At 32.7% G+C, this 21,450-nt stretch overlaps 5 protein-coding genes across 11 annotated transcripts in view; 3 read left to right on the top strand and 2 right to left on the bottom strand.

The window, feature by feature from the left end:
• Positions 1-2,301: 2,301 nt before the first annotated feature.
• LOC119610316 (translocator protein) lies at positions 2,302-3,146 on the top strand. The gene is made up of 2 exons (XM_037965477.1): positions 2,302-2,735; positions 2,798-3,146. The coding sequence occupies exons 1-2, from the start codon at positions 2,418-2,420 to the stop codon at positions 2,996-2,998; spliced, it is 519 nt and encodes a 172-aa protein (XP_037821405.1). The 5' UTR covers positions 2,302-2,417; the 3' UTR covers positions 2,999-3,146.
• Positions 3,147-4,285: 1,139 nt separating this feature from the next.
• LOC119610309 (cell surface glycoprotein 1) lies at positions 4,286-10,279 on the bottom strand. Of its 7 annotated transcripts, none has more exons than XM_037965467.1 (3): positions 10,180-10,279; positions 8,448-8,702; positions 4,286-8,299 (listed from the first exon to the last, which is right to left on the bottom strand). In XM_037965467.1, the coding sequence occupies exon 3, from the start codon at positions 8,297-8,299 to the stop codon at positions 4,607-4,609; it is 3,693 nt and encodes a 1,230-aa protein (XP_037821395.1). In that variant the 5' UTR covers positions 8,448-8,702; positions 10,180-10,279; the 3' UTR covers positions 4,286-4,606. The 7 variants fall into 7 exon arrangements, with proteins under 7 accessions (XP_037821395.1, XP_037821396.1, XP_037821393.1 ...); XM_037965468.1 differs by having other exon boundaries at positions 10,212-10,279; XM_037965465.1 differs by having other exon boundaries at positions 8,448-8,746; positions 10,215-10,279.
• Positions 10,280-15,867: 5,588 nt separating this feature from the next.
• LOC119610314 (cathepsin B-like) lies at positions 15,868-17,829 on the top strand. Its single transcript, XM_037965475.1, has 2 exons — positions 15,868-16,471; positions 17,095-17,829. The coding sequence occupies exons 1-2, from the start codon at positions 16,076-16,078 to the stop codon at positions 17,731-17,733; spliced, it is 1,035 nt and encodes a 344-aa protein (XP_037821403.1). The 5' UTR covers positions 15,868-16,075; the 3' UTR covers positions 17,734-17,829.
• Positions 17,830-18,727: 898 nt separating this feature from the next.
• On the bottom strand, positions 18,728-19,400 carry LOC119610313 (TM2 domain-containing protein CG11103-like). The gene is given in 4 exon segments (XM_037965474.1): positions 18,728-18,898; positions 18,900-18,997; positions 19,000-19,080; positions 19,083-19,400. Coding segments are annotated over 4 exon segments (597 nt in total). The 5' UTR covers positions 19,342-19,400; the 3' UTR covers positions 18,728-18,739.
• Positions 19,401-20,251: 851 nt separating this feature from the next.
• LOC119610318 (dnaJ homolog subfamily C member 22-like) overlaps positions 20,252-21,450 on the top strand; it is a 1,359-nt gene continuing 160 nt past the window's right edge. The window contains 3 exon segments of the mRNA XM_037965479.1: positions 20,252-20,741; positions 20,744-20,962; positions 20,965-21,450. The exon segment at positions 20,965-21,450 is cut by the window's right edge and continues 160 nt beyond it. Of these exon segments, the coding sequence (XP_037821407.1) occupies positions 20,252-20,741; positions 20,744-20,962; positions 20,965-21,392 (1,137 nt within the window). The 3' untranslated portion in view covers positions 21,393-21,450.

Below are 21,450 nucleotides of genomic sequence, written 5' to 3'. Positions count from 1 at the left end.
ACCCTCCCCACTAAAGTGGTGTAGGCTATAAATACCGCAGACATATTAAGTATTTTTATACCCTACACCACTTTAGTGGGGAGGGTATATTGGATTTGTGCTGATGTTTGTAACATACAAAAATATTCGTCCTAGACCCACCTTAAAGTATACCAATCGTTTTCTGAGTCGATTAAGCTATGTCCGTCCGTCCGTCTGGCTGGCTGGCTGACTGTCCATGTAAACCTTGTGCGTAAGGTACAGGTCGCAATTTTCAAGATAATTGGATGGAACGCACGTTTTATTTGACCCAAGGACGAAGCCTATTGAAAATGGTTAAAATCGGTCCATTATTTCACCTAGCCCCCATACAACAGAACCCCCCGAAAAGGGCTTCCGAGCTCATAATTATGTTAAATATACAGATATATCGATAAAATACGGCACAACTAAGTTTTATAGAAGTCTTGATGACCCTGCCAATTTCAATTCATTTCATAAAGATCGGGCCACATTTGACCCTAGCTCCCATACAAAGTCCCCTTCAGAAAGTTACTTGAATGTCCCAAATTAACTTATAAACACAAATATCGCGATGAAATTCAGCACAATAAAATATTATGTCAATATAAATATATTCACAAAATTTTATCGGGCTTGGTCCATATTTGCCCCTAGCCCCCATATAAAGCCTCTTTCAGAAAATTAGTTTTTCATCCATAAATTGCTTAAATGTATCGGAACAAGGGAATATTGAAGAGAAATGCTTTATTATGAAAAATAAATCACATTTAATATTCATAACTGGTGTAGGGTATCATATGGTCGGCCACGCCCGACTATAATTTCTTACTTGTTTTACACATACATTAGTCAATGTATTACACCATATACTAGACCAATGACTAGAACATAGAATAGTTAGTAGGGTGATCGATTATTCGACATTTTCCAAAAACCGGTTTTCGAATAGTTCGAATAGTTGACATTTAAAAAAAACCGGTTGATATTTTCCAAATACAGAAAAAACCGGTTAACCGGTTTTTCATTATAAATAAAAAAAATATATTTTAATTTAAAAAACTTAATGTTTATGTTTAAATTTGATTAATAAAACATGGCCCGAAATGATTTTTAACAGTTTAAAAGATTATAACTTTAGATCTAGTCTTCTGATTTACATTATTTCTTTAATATAAAAAAAATAGGAAAAAAGTGGGACACTTCTGTTAAACATACTATGTAATTCTAGCTTATTTTAAAAGCCCTGTTTAGGAAATTTGCATAGGTATTCCAACACTTCCATAAAATTTCAGCCGTAAATTAATTATTGTAATTGGAATATAATCTTAAGATTGATAAAATTTTATCAAACAGTTATCAATTTTACAAATAAATTTTTTTAATTAATTAGGAAAATCAAAGAAGTTTAACCAAAGGAGCTGTAGAAAAATATACGCTAGTTCCTCGAATCGAATATTTTTAAAATTTAGACGGGCTGTATTATTATTTACTTAAAAATTTCATTTAAATAATTTTTGAATACAAAGCAAATAAAAGTACTCGAAACCGGTTTTTAAAAAGTGAAAAAACCGGGTTATTCGATATTCGAAAAATCAACATTAAGAAAAAACCGACACTGGTAAAGCAGAAAAAACCGGTTTTAAAACCGGTTGAAAAATCGAGTCGATCACCCTAATAGTTAGTCGACTTGTCAACTCACTTGTCAATAGACTAGTCCATAGACATGAGTAAAATTGTTTACTTCACTGATCCTCTAAGAACGGGTTTAATTCGTATTTTTTACAATTTTACCCATTGGGTCCACATTTCACTCGGGTCTGGAAAAATTTGGGGAGAAATATGAGACATATCGAGGTTTCCCAAACTGGTTTCCATTTCTGATCTTTGTTAAGATTTTTGGATCCAAAAATGATATAGCTTTCGATGTGTTATAAACTAAATAGTAAAATTAATATAGGTATTTTCGGAAAAGTAAAATATCTATGATTTAGTTAAGGGTTGTCAATTTCCAATTTTTAACATAATTTTGTAGAACATAAAAATAAAAAAGCGGAGTAATTACGAATTGATAAGCAGTTTATTAATTCGAGAAATTGCCAGAATACCCCTAAAAAGTGTAGCTAGAAAATTAATATTTAGTACCCTATATATACATACATACGAATGTATATAAAGAGATACAAAACATACTTTTAATGAGCGAGTATATAACACGAATGAAAACACACATCATTTTTAATTTCGCATAAACTCAATAGAATTTCAAGAGAGCAAGTAACACATAGCGCATTCCAAATGTTTCCAACTTGTTTTTAGTCATATTTCGTACTTTAAAGAGTAAACACATTTATTTTTGAACTTAAGTATCTGTTTTGTTTAACTTTTGCTAATAAATTACACCACATCTGAAAAACATGAGTGATATATTGAAAATTGCTGGAGCTGTAGTGCTCCCCAATTTGGGAGGCATTGCTGGTGGTTTTGTTACTAAGAAAAATATTAAACCATGGTATGAAACTTTAAAACATCCATCATTCCGTCCACCAAATTGGTTGTTTGCTCCAATGTGGACTGCTTTGTACTCGGGCATGGGTTATGCCTCCTATTTGGTTTGGAAAGATGGTGGTGGTTTTAGTGGTGATGCCAAGTTACCCTTAATAGTTTATGGTTCGCAGCTGGCTTTGAATTGGGCCTGGAGTCCTATTTTCTTTGGACAACACAATCTCAAAGGGGTATGATGTAATTTTCTAACTATTTCTTTTTTTCTATAATTACTCAGTTTTATCTTTTTCAGGGATTAATCGACATAATTGCTTTGACAGCAACTGCTTCGACTTGTGGTGTTCTATTCTATAACATCAACAAAGTTGCCGGTTGTATATTTATACCATACATTGCTTGGTTAGGTTTTGCCTCCCTTCTTAACTATTCAGTCTACAAACTGAACACAAACAATGAGGACTCGAAAGCTATTGAATCATCTAAACAATCGTAGATAAATTGACTACATAGGTGTGCGGGGTATGCCTGCAAAAAGTAAATATTGTTGTTGTGTCATGTTTAATAATATTTGTTTATTATTATACGTTTTTTTTTGCATTTAAGTGCCTTTTAGAATAAATAAAATGTTGTGGTAATTTGTATTTAAATTTGTATGAAAAGCAAAACTTAACACTTTGAATTTACACTACTTTGAAAATGTAAATACTCCAAAAGTTTAGAAATTACCATTATATATTTTCCAAGTATTGATATTTATTTTATTTTTACTTCAAAGTATAATTTTAAAGTACTCCTTTTACTTTAATGGAAATTTAAACTGATTGGAATTGCTCCATTATTTCACTTTGCCTACATACGAATGCCTCCAGAAATAAGTGATTAAAACTTAAAAAAGTCGTAAATATTTATATTCCATTCTGCCCAAATATTAGGTCCCCAGAAATAAAACTTCAAAATTTTGTGAAATCGTTTTACAATCCAATAGTTCCAATATAAAGTCACCTCCGCTAATCACTTTAACCCGTAAAAGAAAACATTTTTAATTAAATATTTGGTTTTCCAAAACTATAGATCTTGTCTATAGTAAGGATTATAGATCAGTCTATAGTCAAGACTATAGATTAGTTTATAGATCGATTTATTGTCAAGTTTATACAACAGTCTGAAGTCAAGACTATAGATCATTTTATAGTCAAGACTCATCCTATAGTCAATAATATAAATCAGTCTGGATATATACCTATTCAATAGTGTAGATCTGTAGTGAAGATTATAGATCAGTCTAGGTCTATAATGAATACTATAGATCTATAGTGAAGACATTAGATCAGTCTACAGTTATAATTCTATGTTATCAAAACTGTAGATCTGCATATAGTCAAGACTATAGATCTGCCTATAGTCAGGAGTATAGATCTGCCTAAAGTCATAACTATAGATCTGCCTATAGTCAGGACTATAGATCTGCCTATAGTCAATACTATATATCTGCCTATTGTCATGACTATATATCTGCCTATATGATCAAGCCTATAGAGCTGTCTATAGATGTATCTATAGTCAAGACTATAGATCATTCTAGATATACATATGCACATACATTTATTCAATACTATAGATTTGTCCAGATCTATAGTCCAGACAGTCTAGATCTATAAAATTTTTTACCCTTTGTTATGTATTTTGTAATAGTTAAAAATCAATTCTAAAATAATGTTTATAAAAAATATTATATCCATATCTCTTCATATAATCTATGAAATAAAAAAAACACATTAAATTGTTTCAACCATTAACCATTATATATTTTTGAATAATTAGTTATTTCCATAATTTCGTTTTCGTATATATGTATATCCAAATTTAAAAATGATAATTAATGTTTTTATAAAAAGAATTCTTCGGTTGGATGGTTGAGGGTTTTTAAATGTTTTTTAAACAAAACTAGGTTAAAGGTTAGTTGAGGTTCTATAAAAAATTATATATGAAAAATTCTAAAATAATGTTTCAGAGGAAGAAAAAGAGTTGTTAGTGTGAAATGCCTTACAGGATGGGGGTGATATTAAAATATTTTTTTTTAATGAAATGCAAGAGAGAGTATTTAAGGTTTGTTTTCTGGTGTAGTTGCTTGTTGAGTATTGGGTTGTTGCGGTTGATTTGTTGGCGCCATTTGTACTGGAGGCTGGGGAGTAGTAGTTTTTTGTTCTATAGCAATTGGCTGCTGAGGAATAGGTTGATTAGATGGCTGTTGTTGCACTGCTGGTTGAGAAGTTGGTTGCTGTGATTGAATTGTTGGTTGTGGAGTACTGGCTTTCTGAGGTTGTGGAGTACCGGCTTTTGTCTGCTCACCCATTGGTTGAGGAGTGCTGGCTTTAGGTTGTGGAGTACCGGCTTTCTGTGGTTGGGAAGCTGGTTGTGGGGTACTTGCTTTTGGTTGTTGACCAATTGGTTGAGGAGTACTACCTTTTGGTTGACCAGATTGCTGTGGCATACTCGCTTTCACTTGTTGTGCCGGGGTTGCTGGTTGTGGGGTACTAGCTTTTGGTTGTTGATCAGCTGGTTGCGGAGTACTAGCTTTCTGTTGAGGAGCAGCTGGCTGAGGAGTTCCCGATTTCTGTTGTTTTACTGCTGGTTGTGGAGTGCTGGGTTTTGGTTGTCCGGGCGGTTGTGGGGTACTCGCTTTCTGTGGTTGACCAGCAGTTTGTGGAGTACCAGCTTGCTGTGTTGATGTAGCTGGTTGTGGAGTACCTGCTTTCGGCTGTTGACCAGTTGGTTGTGGAGTACTAGCTTTCGGTTGTTGTTGGACAGTTGGTTGTGATGAAGCAGCTTTCTGAGGTTGAGGAGTAGTGGCTTTAGGTTGTGGAGTGGTGGCCTTGGGTTGCGATTCCTGTTGTTTAGAAGTTGATTGTGGTGAAGCCAGTTTCAGTTCCTCTGAAATAGTTGCTTGAGAAGTAGAAGATTTTTGTTGTTGTGCAGCGGATTGTGGAGACTGTGAATTGAGCTGTTGCTGATTAGCATTTGATTGAGTAGAGTTGTCGTTCTGTGCTTCATTTGCCGGCTGTAGAATAATTGGTTGAGGACTACTGGCTTTTTTGGGTTCAGTTGCTGGCTGTTGAATAGCGACTTTTAATTGTTCCTTGTCTGGTTGTGGTGTGGCTGATTTTGGTTTTTCAGTTTCGGGTTGAGGCGTAGTTGCTTTTGCTTCAGTTGAAGATGTACTGGCTTTCGTTGGTTGAGGTGTCGATGCTTTCACTTGAGGTTGCTGTTCTTGAGTTGCTGGTGTAGCAACTTGCTTTGCTGGAGAAGGTTGCTTAGTTGGAGGGGGCTGTTTTGCTGTAGTTAATTGCTTAGATGGTGATGGTTGTTTTGTAACATGTTGCTGAGGAGTATTTAAAGAGGTGGGAGATGAAGGTTGTTTACTGGCTTCAGATTTCGATGGACTTGCCTGTTTCTTTTGCTCCTGTTGAGCTGGTGCAGTTTTACCAGGAGATGGTTGTTTTGGTTTTGCTGCCACAGCTTTCTTATTATCTGAAGTTTGACTGGGACCTGTAGGTTTTTGCTGATTACTTTTAACCTGTGCCGGTTTTGGTGCCGTAGCTGGTTTCTTTTGAGGTTCATTGGCAGTTTTAGCTGCAGTTGCTACCTCGGTTAATGTCAAATTTCCTTCAATAGGCGTTGTTGGTGGCGTAGCTGTCGGTGAAGATGTTTTCTTAATTGCAGGTTTAGGTTGAGGACTTACAGCTTTGGTGGGAGTTCCTGGTTTCGTGGGAGTAACAGCTTTATCCGGAGTCTTTGCTGGTGTAACTGGCTTAGTTTGTAGTGTTGGTTTCGGTGTTGTTGGTTTCGCCGGCTTTGTTTGAGTACCTGGTTGAGTTGTAGCTTTACCTTTAGATTCATCTTTTTTATTGCTGGCTGTAGTTTGAGTTGCAGGTGTTGGAGTCTTTTTACCATTAGCTGGTTTTGGTGATGGTTGCTTGGTTGGTTGGCTAGCTCCAGCAGCAATTTTCTCTTTAGCTTTATCGGCTTCAGGGGTTTTTATTTCCGTTTGTTCCGGAGTCTTCTCTGTAGGGGTTATAATTTGCGCTGTTTTTTCGGCAGTATTTTCTTGTTGTTTGGGTTTTTCTTCAGTTTCTTTTACAGCCTCTGATGGCATTTTAGATTCCTCTTTAGGTTTGGCTGCCTCAAGAGGTTCGGTTGTTTTTTCGATTGTTTCTCTAGCATTTGTTGTACTCGACACTGCAGTTTGTTTAGATACTTCTTGCTTTTGAATTGCTGGTTCGACAACAGTAGGAGCTGCTGGTTCTATATTCTTTTCCATAGCAATAGGTGCTGTTTCTTCTTTCTTTTCAATTTTCATTTCAGGAATTTTATTTAAATTGTTGGTGGATGTAGCTTCTTTCTTTTTTAATTTGTCTTCTTGACTGGCTGGTTTCTCCAATTTTTCCTGTTTAGCTTCAGCTATAGGTTTTTGCTCTGTTGGTGGCTGTGCACTAACTTCCTTTTTCTTTTCTGTGGAATCGGTTTCCATCTTTTGTTCTTTCGGTTTATCCTGTTGTTGTTTTGTTTGGTTAGTATCTTTCTTTTTCTCTCCTGATTCCTTTGATTCCTTTACATCTTTGGTTGCAGCTTGTACTTTAGTTTGTTCACCTTTAACTTCTTTGGCTTTAGCAGCTTCCTCTTTCTTTTGAGCTTCTTGAGGCTTGCGTTCTTTGGCATTTTCTTCCTTCTTCTTTTCAGCAGGTTTATCAGTTGGTTTCGCTGTTTTATCCGTGGTCTTTGGTCCAGCTTTTCCCTCTGTTTTTTTGGCAGTGTCTTTATTGGGTTTTGGAGTTTTTGTTGTATCCTCTCCTTTAATTTCCTTAGGTTCCGCTTTGGGTTGGGATTTTTCATTAGCTTTTTCTTGAACTTTAGCCTCTTGTTTTTGTATGGGAAGTTCTTCTTTTACTATTTCCGCTTCCTTTAGTGCTTCGTGTTTAACGTCTGCCGGTTTTTGTTCGTTTTTACTTACATCGTTTTTCTCAGCTATGGGTTGAGTTTTTTCTTGTTTATTTGTCTTTTCTTGTTTCGCTTGTTTTTGCTGCTTATTTTCGTTTTTACCTGCATCGGATTTAATTTTAGCTGCCCCATTGGCCGACTGTTGCTGCTGCTGCTGTTGTTGCTTATTCTGTTGTTTCTTCGATTTTTTATCCAACTTCTCGGCAGCATCTTTCGAACTATCAATTTTCTTTTCATTGTTCTCTTCTTTCAAAATGCCATTCTCATTATTTTTAGCCAGCTCTTCAGATATTTTAGCATCACCTTTAGGTTTTGCACTTTTGGTCTCCTCCATTTTGGCAACCTCTTCGAAATCGTTAACCAACAAGGGAACATCATCTTCTTCGGCCACATTATCAAGAGTACTTGAGGCTGCATTACCCTGCTTTTGATTACCAGACATGGTATTGGCAAACATACGCAACTGCATGACAGTATCCTGGCCCAATTGTGGCAAGATTTCGGGCAACATTTCCACTATTTTCTTGGTCTCTCCATGACCAGTAACGGCGAAAGTGTTGGCCGATAAAGATGCTTGAGCTTTGGGATTGTTAAAATGAATAACGGTTAGATCATCTTTGATGATATTGACCTCCTCAATGCCGGGTATTGTGCTAACGGACAATTTCTTCAAAGAACTTTGTAATTTTTTATCATCTGTGGCAGCAGATTGATGCATTACCTTCTTCTTGCGACGAGGCGTACCTTTGCCCCCTATGCGGACCTGGGCCTGTAAACGCCTTAACTTTTCGACATTCATCTGCAAAAATATGTGTTAAAATAATAAGTATGTATCTTTTTAAATAATATAAGTATTTCAAAATCAAATCCCTATAGTATTAAATAATGTGAATTTAAAAAAATGTGGCCGTTATATAAAGACAAAGTTCTTGATATTTTTCACTTACCTCTTGTTCTGTATCTGTCGTCTATTCGACTGAATGTTTAATTATCGAAAAAGACTAAAAACTCCTCTACAAAGAATTGCGGCACAAAAATTTTGTTTCTCGTCGTGGTTACATGTTGTAGCAAACACACACACAATATGTTTGTATCTGAGAAATTTTGCACTATTTTTGTATAAGTGTTTGTATGTAAATATAAATAAAAATATCTGCAAAGTTCCTTCTACTTTTATTTTTCGAAATATGCACTAAAATTGCCTTTTGTTTGTATGTACAGTAGGGTGGTCCCAAAATTGAAGTTACTGTTGTTTCCGTCGAGTATGAAAACTTAGTCCTAAGGTACCATTTCTCATTATTTTGTTTTGACGTAAATATTTGGTTTGCCTGGATCAAAGTGTAAAATTGTCCTTTTCTGAGCTATACGCAATGAAAAGTCTTCTCATAGATGTTCCAGCTTAGAAAATATTAACACCATGGCAAAAATATTGACAAATGATATATTAGATTGAACCAAGCTTTCATAATCGGTTGAAACATCAAAAACGAGGCCACCCTAATGTACAGAACATTTTTTTTAAACACAAATATTAAATACAAAAATAAAAAGGAAAATTTAATGTCTCACACATGCAATTCAGTTTCAGTTTATTTTTCTTGCATTTTCGGAAAATATAAATAAACTATGTAGACAAGACAACAGTACGAATACGTTTCTTTTTTTGTATCTTTTTGATGTTTTTTGCCTTTTTATTATACCCTACACCACTTTAGTGGGGAGGGTATATTGGATTTGTGCTGATGTTTGTAATGCACAATAATATTGGTCCTATACCCACCTTAAAGTATACCATTCGGCTTAGAATCATTTTCTGAGTCGATTTAGCTATGTCCGTCCGTCTGTCCGTCCATGTAAACCTTGTAATCAAACTACAGGTCGCAATTTTGAAGATAATTCAATGAAATTTGGCACATGATCTTCTATTGTCTCAGGGACGAAGCCTATTGAAAATGGTTAATATCGGTCCATTATTTCACCTAGCCCCCATACAACTGAACCCCCGAATAGGGCTTGTAAACCTTGTAATCAAACTACAGGTCGCAGTTTTGAAGATAATTCAATGAAATTTGGCACATGATCTTCTATTGTCCCAGGGACGAAGTCTATTGAAAATGGTTAACATCGTTCCATTATTTCACCTATCCCCATACAACTGAACCCCCGAATAGGGCTTGTAAACCTTGTAATCAAACTACAGGTCGCAATTTTGAAGGTAATTCAATGAAATTTGGCAGATGATCTTCTATGGTACCAGAGACGAAGCCTATTGAAAATGGTTAACATCGGTCCATTATTTCACTTAGCTCCCATACAACTGAATCCGACGAATAGGGATTTTAAGTTTATAATTATGTTTAATATACTCGTATCTCGACAAAAAGCTGCAAAACCAAGTTCTATACTAGTCTTGATGACTCTCATGAATTTTATAATTATAGGGTCTCATTTGACCATAGCCCCTATACAAATCCCCCTTCAAAATTTGACTTAAATGTCCACAATTTTATTCAGCAATAAATGGATTAAGTATAATTCAAGGCAAGGAGAAATTCAACTTAAATGCTTTATTATGAAAACTAAATCACATTTTATTTTTGTAACAGGTGTAGGGTATTATATGGTCGGCCTCGCCCGACTATAATTTCTTACTTGTTTTTGTTTTTGCAAAATACCAACAAAAATAAATAAATAATAATTAAAAGTGTCACCACTTTGGTCTCTGTATGTGCAACGTCGCGCGTACAATACCGCAGAGATTGATCGCAAAATATCTACTAAATGTTTGGTACAGTAGGAGATAGACCAAATGCTGCTACGGAAAGAAATATTACAATTGACCAAATAAAAATACATTTTAGTTGTATGCATGTAGTCGATTTTTCCTTAACAGAGGCCTATTTGAAATATTAAGGGCCTGGTTAGAAAAACTAAGCACTACAAAAAATTTGGGATGAAAATATTGCTTCCAGTTTTTCTACATTGAACGAACACTGCGACAGAATATATGTACCGTTTTCTTTTAAAAGATTCATAAAGTCTATGAGCATATTGACCCAAACCCTTATTCCGTTTGAAAATCTGAAATTATTTTAATGATTTAATGATAACTTCTTAAAACCTATTTCTCGCGATACGTTCCTGTTTCTATTACAAATTTCATACCATATCAATCTCTGTTGCTAAAGAGAATTCTTTTGAATAAATAATAGATGAATTTAAAGAACAATTACAAAAAATGTTTAAGAATTTATTTTTGTTTTTGCCACATCCTAAATCTACTTACATTCATACATAAATATGCATGTATGTACATATGTATGGGTGTAATATGTATGTCTTAGCTAAAAAAAAAATTTATTTTTTCTCATTTGGGCATTTCAACCAAATGTGTAAAGTGTTAAAATAGTGTGAAAAATATGTTTTTTCTCAATTGAAGCGTTCTTTAAAAAACTAAAACCGATTTTTTTAGTGAAAATTGTGAGATTTTTATTATTTTCTCAATTGGAGCGATATTTAATAAACTACAGCCGATTTTAGATTTGTCGAATAAAAATCGATTTTTAGTGGGAAATATGAGTGATCACAGATTTTCACTATTTTTTCAATAGGAGCATTATTTAAGAAACTACAGTCGATTTTAGTTTTTTCATATAAAATTTGATTTTTAGTGGGAAATATGAGTGATTACAGATTTTCATTATTTTCTTAATTGGAGCGATATTTTAGAAACTACAGCCGATTTTAGGTTTCTCATATAAAAATCGATTTTTAGTGGGAAATATGGGTGATCACAGATTTTCGTTATTTTCTTAATTGGATCGTTATTTAAGAAACTACAGCCGATTTTAGTTTTTTCATATAAAATTTGATTTTTAGTGGGAAATATGAGTGATCACAGATTTTCATTATTTTCTTAATTGGAGCGTTATTTTAGAAACTACAGCCGATTTTAGGTTTCTCATATAAAAATCGATTTAGTGGAAAATATGAGTGATCACAGATTTTCATTATTTTCTCAATTGGAGCGTTATTTTAGAAACTACAGCCGATTTTAGGTTTCTCATATAAAAATCGATTTTTAGTGGAAAATATGAGTGATCACAGATTTTCATTATTTTCTTAATTGGAGCGTTATTTAAGAAACTACAGCCGATTTTAGTTTTTTTATATAAAATTGATTTTTAGTGGGAAATATGAGTGATCACAGATTTTCATTATTTTCTCAATTGGAGCGTTATTTAAGAAACTACAGCCGATTTAAGTTTTTTCATATAAAATTTGATTTTTAGTGGGAAATATGAGTGATCACAGATTTTCATTATTTTCTCAATTGGAGCGTTATTTAAGAAACTACACCCGATTTTAGTTTTTTCATATAAAATCGATTTTTAGTGGGAAATATGAGTGATCACAGATTTTCGTTATTTTCTTGATTGGAGCATTATTTAAGAAACTACAGCCGATTTTAGGTTTTTCATATAAAATTTGATTTTTAGTGGGAAATATGAGTGATCACAGATTTTCATTATTTTCTCAATTGCAGCGTTATTAAAGAAACTACAGCCGAAATTTGATTTTTAGTGGGAAATATGATTGATCACAGATTTTTGCTATTTTCTTAATTGGAGCGTTATTTAAGAAACTACAGCCGATTTTAGTCTTTTCATATAAATTTTAATTGTTAGATTTTAGTTTTTTCATATAAAATTTAATTTTTAATGAGAAATATGAGTGATCACAGATTTTCGTTATTTTCTTAATTGGAGCGTTATTTAAGAAACTACAGCCGATTTTAGTTTTTTCATATAAAATTTAATTTTTAATGAGAAATATGAGTGATCACAAATTTTCGTTATTTTCTCAATTGGAGCGTTATTTAAGAAACTACAGCCGATTTTAGGTTTCTCATATAAAAATCGATTTTTAGTGGGAAATATGAGTGATCACAGATTTTCGTTATTTTCTCAATTGGAGCGTTATTAAAGAAACTACAGCCGATTTTAGGTTTCTCATATAAAAATCGATATTTAGTGGAAAATATGAGTGACCACGGATTTTCGTTATTTTCTTAATTGGAGCGTTATTTAAGAATCTACACCCGATTTTAGTTTTTCGTATAAAATTTAATTTTTAGTGGGAAATATGAGTGATCACAGATTTTCGTTATTTTCTTAATTGGATCGTTATTTAAGAAACTACAGCCGATTTTAGTTTTTTCATATAAAGTTTGATTTTTAGTGGGAAATATGAGTGATCACAGATTTTCATTATTTTCTTAATTGGAGCGTTATTAAAGAAACTATAGTCGATTTTAGTTTTTTCATATAAAATTTGATTTTTAGTGCAAAATATGAGTGATCACAGATTTTCATTGTTTTCTTAATTGGAGCATTATTTAAGAAACTACAGCCGATTTTAGGTTTTTTATATAAAATTTGATTTTTAGTGGGAAATATGAGTGATCACAGATTTTCGTTATTTTCTTGATTGGAGCGTTATTTAAGAAACTACAGCCGATTTTAGTCTTTTCATATAAAATTTGATTTTTAGTGGGAAATATGATTGATCACAGATTTTTGCTATTTTCTCAATTGGAGCGTTATTAAAAAAACTACAGCCGATTTTGGGTTTCTCATATAAAAATCGATTTTTAGTGGAATATATGAGTGATCACAGATTTTCGTTATTTTCTCTATTGGAGCGTTATTTATGAAACTACAGCCGATTTTAGTTTTTTCATATAAAATCGATTTTTAGTGGGAAATATGAGTGATCACGGATTTTCGTTGTTTCCTTAATTGGAGCGTTATTTAAGAAACTACAACCGATTTTATGTTTTTCATATAAAATTTGATTTTTAGTGGGAAATATGAGTGATCACAGATTTTCGTTATTTTCTTGATTGGAGCGTTATTTAAGAAACTATAGCCGATTTTAGATTTCTGATATAAAAATCGATTATTAGTGGAAAATATGAGTGATCACAGATTTTCGTTATTTTCTCAATTGGAGCGTTATTTAAGAAACTACAGCCGATTTTAGTTTATTCATATAAAATTTAATTTTTATTGCAAATTATGAGTGATCACAGATTTTCGTTATTTTCTTAATTGGAGCATTATTTAAGAAACTAAAGCCGATTTTAGTATTTTCATATAAAATTTGATTTTTAGTGGGAAATATGAGTGATCACAGATTTTCGTTATTTTCTTAATTGGAGCGTTATTTATGAAACTACAGCCAATTTTAGTTTTTTCATATAAAATTTGATTTTTAATGGGAAATATGAGTCATCACAGATTTTCGTTATTTTCTAAATTGGAGCGTTATTCATGAAACTACAGCCAATTTTAGTTTTTTCATATAAAATTTGATTATTAGTGGGAAATATGAGTGATCACAGATTTTCGTTATTTTCTCAATTGGAGCGTTATTTATGAAACTACAGCCGATTTTAGTTTCTTCATATAAAATTTGATTTTTAGTGGGAAATATGAGTGATCACAGATTTTCGTTATTTTCTTAATTGGAGCGTTACTTATGAAACTACAGCCCATTTTAGTTTTTTCATATAAAATTTGATTTTTGGTTTGAAATATGAGTGATCACAGATTTTCGTTATTTTCTCATTTGAAGCGTTATTTAAGAAACTACAGCCGATTTTAGTTTTTTCATATAAAATTTAATTTTTAGTGCGAAATATGAGTGGTCACAGATTTTCATTACTTTGTCAATTGGAGCGTTGTTACAGAAACTACAGCCGATTTTGATTTTTGCATATGAAATTTGATTTTTAGTAGGAAATATGAGTGATCACAGATTTTCGTTATTTTCTTAATTGGAGCGTTATTTAAGAAACTACAGCCGATTTTAGTTTTTTCATATAAAATTTAATTTTTAGTGCGAAATATGAGTGATCACAGATTTCCGTTATTTTCTTAATTGGAGCGTCATTTAAGAAACTACAGCCGATTTTAGCTTTTTCATATAAAACTTGATTTTTAGTGGGAAATATGAGTGATCACAGATTTTCGTTATTTTCTCAATTGGAACGTTATTAAAGAAACTTCAGCCGATTTTATTTTTTTCATATAAAATTTAATTTTTAGTGGGAAATATGAGTGATCACAGATTTTCGTTATTTTCTTAATTGGAGCGTTATTTAAGAAACTACAGCCGATTTTAATTTTTTCATATAAAATTTAATTTTTAGTGCGAAATATGAGTGATCACAGATTTTCGTTATTTTCTTAATTGGAGCGTCATTTAAGAAACTACAGCCGATTTTAGTTTTTTCATATAAAATTTGATTTTTAGTGGGAAATATGAGTGATCACAGATTTTCGTTATTTTCTCAATTGGGGCGTTATTAAAGAAACTTTTTTCGTTATTTTCTTAATTGGAGCGTTATTTAAGAAACTACAGCCGATTTTAATTTTTTCATATAAAATTTAATTTTTAGTGGGAAATATGAATGATCACAGATTTTCGTTATTTTCTCAATTGGAGCGTTATTAAAGAAACTACAGACGATTTTAGTTTTTTTCATATAAAATTTTATTTTTAGTGAGAAATATGAGTGATCACAGATTTTCATTATTTTCTCAATTGGAGCATTATTAAAGAAACTACAGTCGATTTTAGTTTTTTCATATAAAATTTGATTTTTAGTGAGAAATATGAGTGATCACAGATTTTCATTCTTTTCTCAATTGGAGCGTTATTTAAGAAACTGCTGCCAGTTTTAGGGTTTTCATATAAAATTCGATTTTTAGTGAGAAATATGAGATTTTCATTATTCTCTCAATTGGAGGCGTTATTTAAGAAACAGCGGATTTTAGATTTGTAGAATAAAAATCGATTTTTAGTGAGAAATATTATTGATCACAGATTTTTACTATTTTCTCAAGTGGAGCGTTATCTAAGAAACTAAAGTCAATTTTAGGTTTTTCATATAAGAATCGATTTTTAGTGGGAAATATGAGTGATCACAGATTTTCATTATTTTCTCAATTGGAGGGTTTTTTAAGAGCTAGAGCCGATTTTAGTTTTCTCACATAAAAATCGATTTTTAGTAAGATATATGATTTTTGCTATTTTCGCAATTGTCAAAAATTAATTTACTAAGATTCGACGAAGTGGAATATTGCCTTTTTTAAGTTGTATGAAGTCCCTATTTTATATATGGCAATTTTAAAAATAAATATGTTAATTACTGGTATTCCGTTTTTATTTAATATCATTGAAATTTTTAAAAACACACCTAAAAGCATTGCCGTGTATGGTTGTTTGTAAGTCGCCGCCGTAATTTTGAATTTCAACCGTCGTCGAAATGTTTGTCGTCGCTGGGTTCTAATCGTACGCCATTGTTTCTTATTGTTTTTGTTTTGTGTTGACTTTGTAATCTACTGTATCGTTATTTGATTTATTTCTGTATTTTCAACAAAACGACGACGTTCTATTGTTAATTACACTATTTTCGACTGGCTGCTTACTGACTTGGATTAATCATCAATTAGTTGTTAAACCTAAAAGTTCTTTGTTATTAAAATAATATAGTTAGAAAAACAAAATGCGTAAGCATTTTCTTTTAATTTGTGTGGCTATCCTGACAATAGGTCAGGTGATTGCAAATCTTGATGCCGAACATGACCTACTATCGGATGAGTTCATAGAGATTGTGCGTAGTAAGGCAAAAACATGGAAAGCTGGCAGAAATTTTGCCAAGTCAGTGCCTAGGAGCCATATTCATCGTTTAATGGGTGTACATCCCGATGCTCATAAGTTTGCCTTGCCCGAAAAACGTTTGGTATTGGGAGATTATGTAGGGTTAGCTGATGGTGAGATACCAACTGAATTTGATGCCAGGACAGCTTGGCCAAATTGTCCCACTATTAAAGAGATTAGAGATCAAGGATCATGTGGTTCCTGTTGGGCTTTCGGTGCTGTTGAGGCTATGTCTGATCGGGTAAGTTGTGTAGTTTTATAGGCGTCCACTATTGAAATGTAAATATAAAATTTTCCAAAGCCAATATAATGCAAATATTAATATCAAGTAATTATGTACTTGAAAATGCTTTGTTATGCTTTTATTTCAAATTTTTTCACAACACAATTAGGTTTTAAAAAATTTAAAAAATTGTGATTAACCATATTTTGCATTAAAAATTTATTTTTATATGAAAAACTTAAATAATTATGTAGATCCTTAAAAATAAATAGCCCTTTTAGGTAAAGAAAACTAAAATTTATGATAATTTCTTTAAACCACTACAAAATTTTAAATTGCTACAAAATCATATATTTTTTATTGGGAAATTATTTCTTTAGAATATACTATATGCAACTGATTAAACATTTAAATTCATTGCGGTTTTTGTTTTCAAAGAGTAACAAACTCAAATTGAAGGGAGTACAATTTATTGCTGATTATCAAAACAAAAGCAACAACGCAAATTGCTGTTTTCACAAACCAATTGTTATCATTATTTTTCTGATTTTTTTCACAATAGTCTTTGTATTGGCTTTAATAACAAGTTAGATGCATTAAATAAAAAATATTATTCTTATCTCATGTTTTGTTATATTTAGGTTTGCATACATTCCAATGCATCGACACATTTCCATTTCTCTGCCGATGATTTGGTGTCATGTTGCCACACTTGCGGTTTCGGTTGTAATGGTGGCTTCCCCGGTGCCGCCTGGGCCTACTGGACACGTAAAGGTATTGTAAGTGGTGGTCCTTATGGCAGTAACCAGGGTTGTCGTCCCTATGAAATTTCTCCTTGTGAACATCACGTGAATGGCACTCGTCCACCCTGTGATGGTGAACATGGCAAGACACCTCGTTGTCAACATCAATGTCAGAAATCCTATAACGTCGACTATAGCAAAGATAAACATTTTGGCTCTAAATCATATTCGGTTCGTCGCAATGTTCGTGATATTCAAGAGGAAATTATGACCAATGGTCCTGTCGAGGGAGCCTTTACTGTTTATGAAGATTTAATTCTCTACAAGGATGGCGTTTATCAGCATGTTCATGGTCGTGAATTGGGCGGCCATGCTATTCGTATGTTAGGTTGGGGTGTCGAGAATAACACTCCCTACTGGTTGATTGCCAATTCCTGGAATACTGATTGGGGTAACAATGGTTACTTTAAGATTTTACGTGGTGAGGATCATTGCGGCATTGAAAGTTCTATTTCAGCTGGTTTACCTAAACTTTAAGTTTGAAAATAAAATTTAAAAATAATATGTAATTTTAAAACTTCTTGCAATTATAAATTTAAACTTAATTAAATAAAGTCAATATAGTCTAATACATATATGGTGTTTTTGTTGAAAGGAAATGTGAATCTGTATTTTTAAATCAATTATATTTTGGTATTGAAACAATATTTTAACATCAATTTGACTGAATAAGCCAATTTGTTGCTTATGGCCGATATTTCAACCTCAAATGAACTATATTCTTATTCCTAAAAGTATTATTGGTCATTGGAATTCAGGGATAAGATTCCTTCATAGAACAATGTTAATTCACTAAGCTTCAGGCAAAATAAGAAGTGAAACATAAAATAGTAAAATTTTGACAATTTTATTATTTTAAATTATTGTTCTTTTTATTATTATTTAAGTTTTTGGCTGTAAATATATTTTTATTACTATTTTTACTAGAAACAGCAACGACATTTCTTAATTATATTTTAGAAGAAAAATTCATTTTATTTTAGTTTCTGATTTATGACCAATGGTGGTAATAATTTATTTTTTGAATATTAAAATTTTACAAACTATATTGTTTTTCAATATAAATTTCAAATGTTTTTGAGAAAACCTGTAACAAATAGTAACAACTTTAATTGTTGGACAGAGTTAATTTAATAACTGACTCTGCTGTATTTACAAACGATTAGTTAGATTTTGTAGCCTCTATATATAACTGCTTTGGTTGGCAGAGTGTGTATTTGTTTTAAAGCAATACATGAGAATCAATGAAAAAGTAGATTTTATTTTGTTTTATAAATAATTCCTGTATTTTGTTAACATAATTATATATTTTGATTTAATTTTATACAACTTAACACACTAATTTATAATTAACAAGAATTTTGTAGAAATATCCTTAATAATACATACAAAAATATATACATATACATCACATTAGTATCTCTTAGAATCTATCAACATTGTCTGACGACGCACCACTTCTCGTTTCCCACAAAAACCTATGCTAGACATAGGGATTCCAATTACTGCCATCCTCTGGTGTCAAACGATTGGTAATCAATAGAATAATATCGACTACCCACCAAACGCCTACACCCCCCAAAGTCAACAGTTTGCCCACAGCCGTACCAGTTTGTCCCAAACAAAAGCGATCCATACCCAAGGAAACCCAAAAGCAAACTATACAGCAAAGTGGTAAGGAAATAATGTTCAGAATAGCGTATACAGGGTACACCATCACGTTGAAATGTCCTGGGGCCATGCAATCTATATCAGGGAAGACTGTACACTGCACCTTGGTGTGTTCGACATCTTCATAGTTAAGGCCACCAAACTTAAGACACCATAACCTTTTTCCTCTTTGGCGGTTTTATTCAGTTTATGATCAATAGGTTTATTGCATTCTATAAAATCATCGGGTAACATGGAGCACAACACTTTGGGTCCCCAATAATGATAGACATTGGTGTTGTCAGCAGTGCGTGATGATGCCACAGCTCCTGAAACTTGTTGTTCACGGTCACTTCGTGCTTGTATGGCAAGCGAGCTATTTATTAAAGCTAAAATCAAAGCGAATATTACAAGATTATATTGTATGGTAGCCATTGATTAATTGTAATTCTATTTTATTTTTTTTGTGAAATTTAATTGTTTGTTAAAAATTTCTCCAACAATAATAATAAAACTGTCACTTTTTCGTGTTATGTTGATTTGATAAGAAATCATACAAACTGAGATGATAGCAAAGTGTTTTGTAAATGTCACAAGTCAGGGATGGAAAAATATTGTTATTTACGTTTACATTTGATGCTATTGCCAACTATGTGTGGCTACTTAGTACAGACAACAACCTGCTTTATTACAAAATTACCAATTTCACAGCTGATTGGTAAATTTAAGAGAGCAGAAGTAATAAACTCGGTTTATAAGGGAATTTTAAAAGTAATCCAGAGACTTTTCTCTTGAACTTCACAAACAAACAAAAATTTCTTTCTTGACCTGATTTAGAAGTCTGGCTGAGTGCTTGGCTTAAACATTTTTAAGTTTTAAACAAAGATTGTAGTTGAAAAGCAAACCATCAAGACAGAACAACGAAAAATATAGAAAAACTAAAGAAAAGAAAGCAAAAATAAAGTAATTAAAAAAGTAATAATACCAAACAAAGATAAAAATTATTAAGTAAAACGATTATTTAAGAAAAATATTTTAATTAAAAATAATAAAGTTAAAAATAAATTGAATTAAGCCTAAACTGACGTGTCTTTACAAAAGGCCGAAAGAAGTACACAGTTTACTTTTGTTATTGGTGTAGATACGTGATTTTGTTGGTGGCTCAAGAAAGAATACGTGAAAAGAGAAAGTATTCATTCAGTCAATAAATGTTTTAAAATAGTTGAAGAATCTAAACCACACGAAAAATGTAAGTTTTCTGAATTTGAATATTTAAAACTTTAATTAAAATTCGTTTTTTACAGAACAAAATGACCAAAGATAAACTTAAAGATCACTCCCTGTAATGAATGGCAAATTGCAACATACAAATGGTAAGAGTCACAAATTCGAGGCCAATTCCATGCCGCCCCAAAAATCCCTAATAACTGCCTATGTACTTTGGCTATTTGGTGGTATTTTTGGTTTACATCACATTTACTTGCATCGTGATCGTCACGCCTTTATTTGGTGGTGTACTTTGGGCGGCTACTTTGGTATGGGTTGGATATTTGAAGTCTTCAATATACCCAGTTATGTACGTGATGCCAATGAAGATCCCAAATTTATAGAGGAATTTGTTAAGAAATTGCAGCACTATCGTAAACCTCCCTATTCGGGTAAACGTTTTTTGGGTGAAGTTATGATTGGTTATCTATTTGGTCAACTTTATCAGATGGCCATACCCGAGACTCTTTTTATGGGCATTGACTTTAGCTTTTTACATTGGCTGATACCCGTATTTGTGGCTTTGGGTGTTTGGACTGTGGGCAATATAGGTCGTGAAAAGGGTGTATTGTGTGTCTTCTAGCGGCCTTTGCCGCCTATCCAGTGCGTTATTTCATTTATGATGAAACCTACACCCTCCTCATTACCGCCTTGGCTTCGGGACTCATTTTCGATCATTTCTCCAAAGAATGGCTGCGTACACCACCAAAAGGCGCGGTTAAATTGGAGAGAACTTTAAAATTCACCGGGGCCCTGTGTATTTACTTCTCCCTCTGGGGTTGTTTCCTTTACTTAATGGCACCATATCCGATGAAGATGGCAATGAAGTGCCCATACATGAAGCCTTCCAAAACTTCTTAGCCTCGGCCTGGTGGACCGATATAGCTCAGGCCTTACAAGACACCTATAACTATGCTCAACATCATGGTTGGTATGAGACCTGGAAGGAAATATTTGAATCAATGGATGTAGATGGTGAGCGTAATTCCTATAAAGTATTGGGTGTTAGTGCCACCGCTTCTCAGTCGGAAATCACAGCAGCCTATCGCCGTCTTTCGAAAGAATATCATCCCGATAAGGTTAAAGATGAAACACAAAAGGCTGCTGCCAATCAACGATTCATTGAGATACAACAGGCCTATAGTGTTCTGTCGAAAATTAAATCATCACGTCGTCGTAAGAATACCAAATCAGTAGATGATGAACCCATAGTTTTGTAGGTGTAAAAACCAGTGTTTGTATTTATTTTTGACTGAATTCATTTAAGTTTTTATTTAT

The sequence above is a fragment of the Lucilia sericata genome, unplaced genomic scaffold, assembly GCF_015586225.1.
Source record: "Lucilia sericata isolate MDLA Ls3-8-SP2 unplaced genomic scaffold, ASM1558622v1 Contig001151F_arrow, whole genome shotgun sequence".
Classification (NCBI taxonomy): domain Eukaryota; kingdom Metazoa; phylum Arthropoda; class Insecta; order Diptera; family Calliphoridae; genus Lucilia; species Lucilia sericata.
The sequence above is the reverse complement of the archived record's forward strand: the minus strand, read 5'-3'. Positions and strand labels throughout refer to the sequence as shown.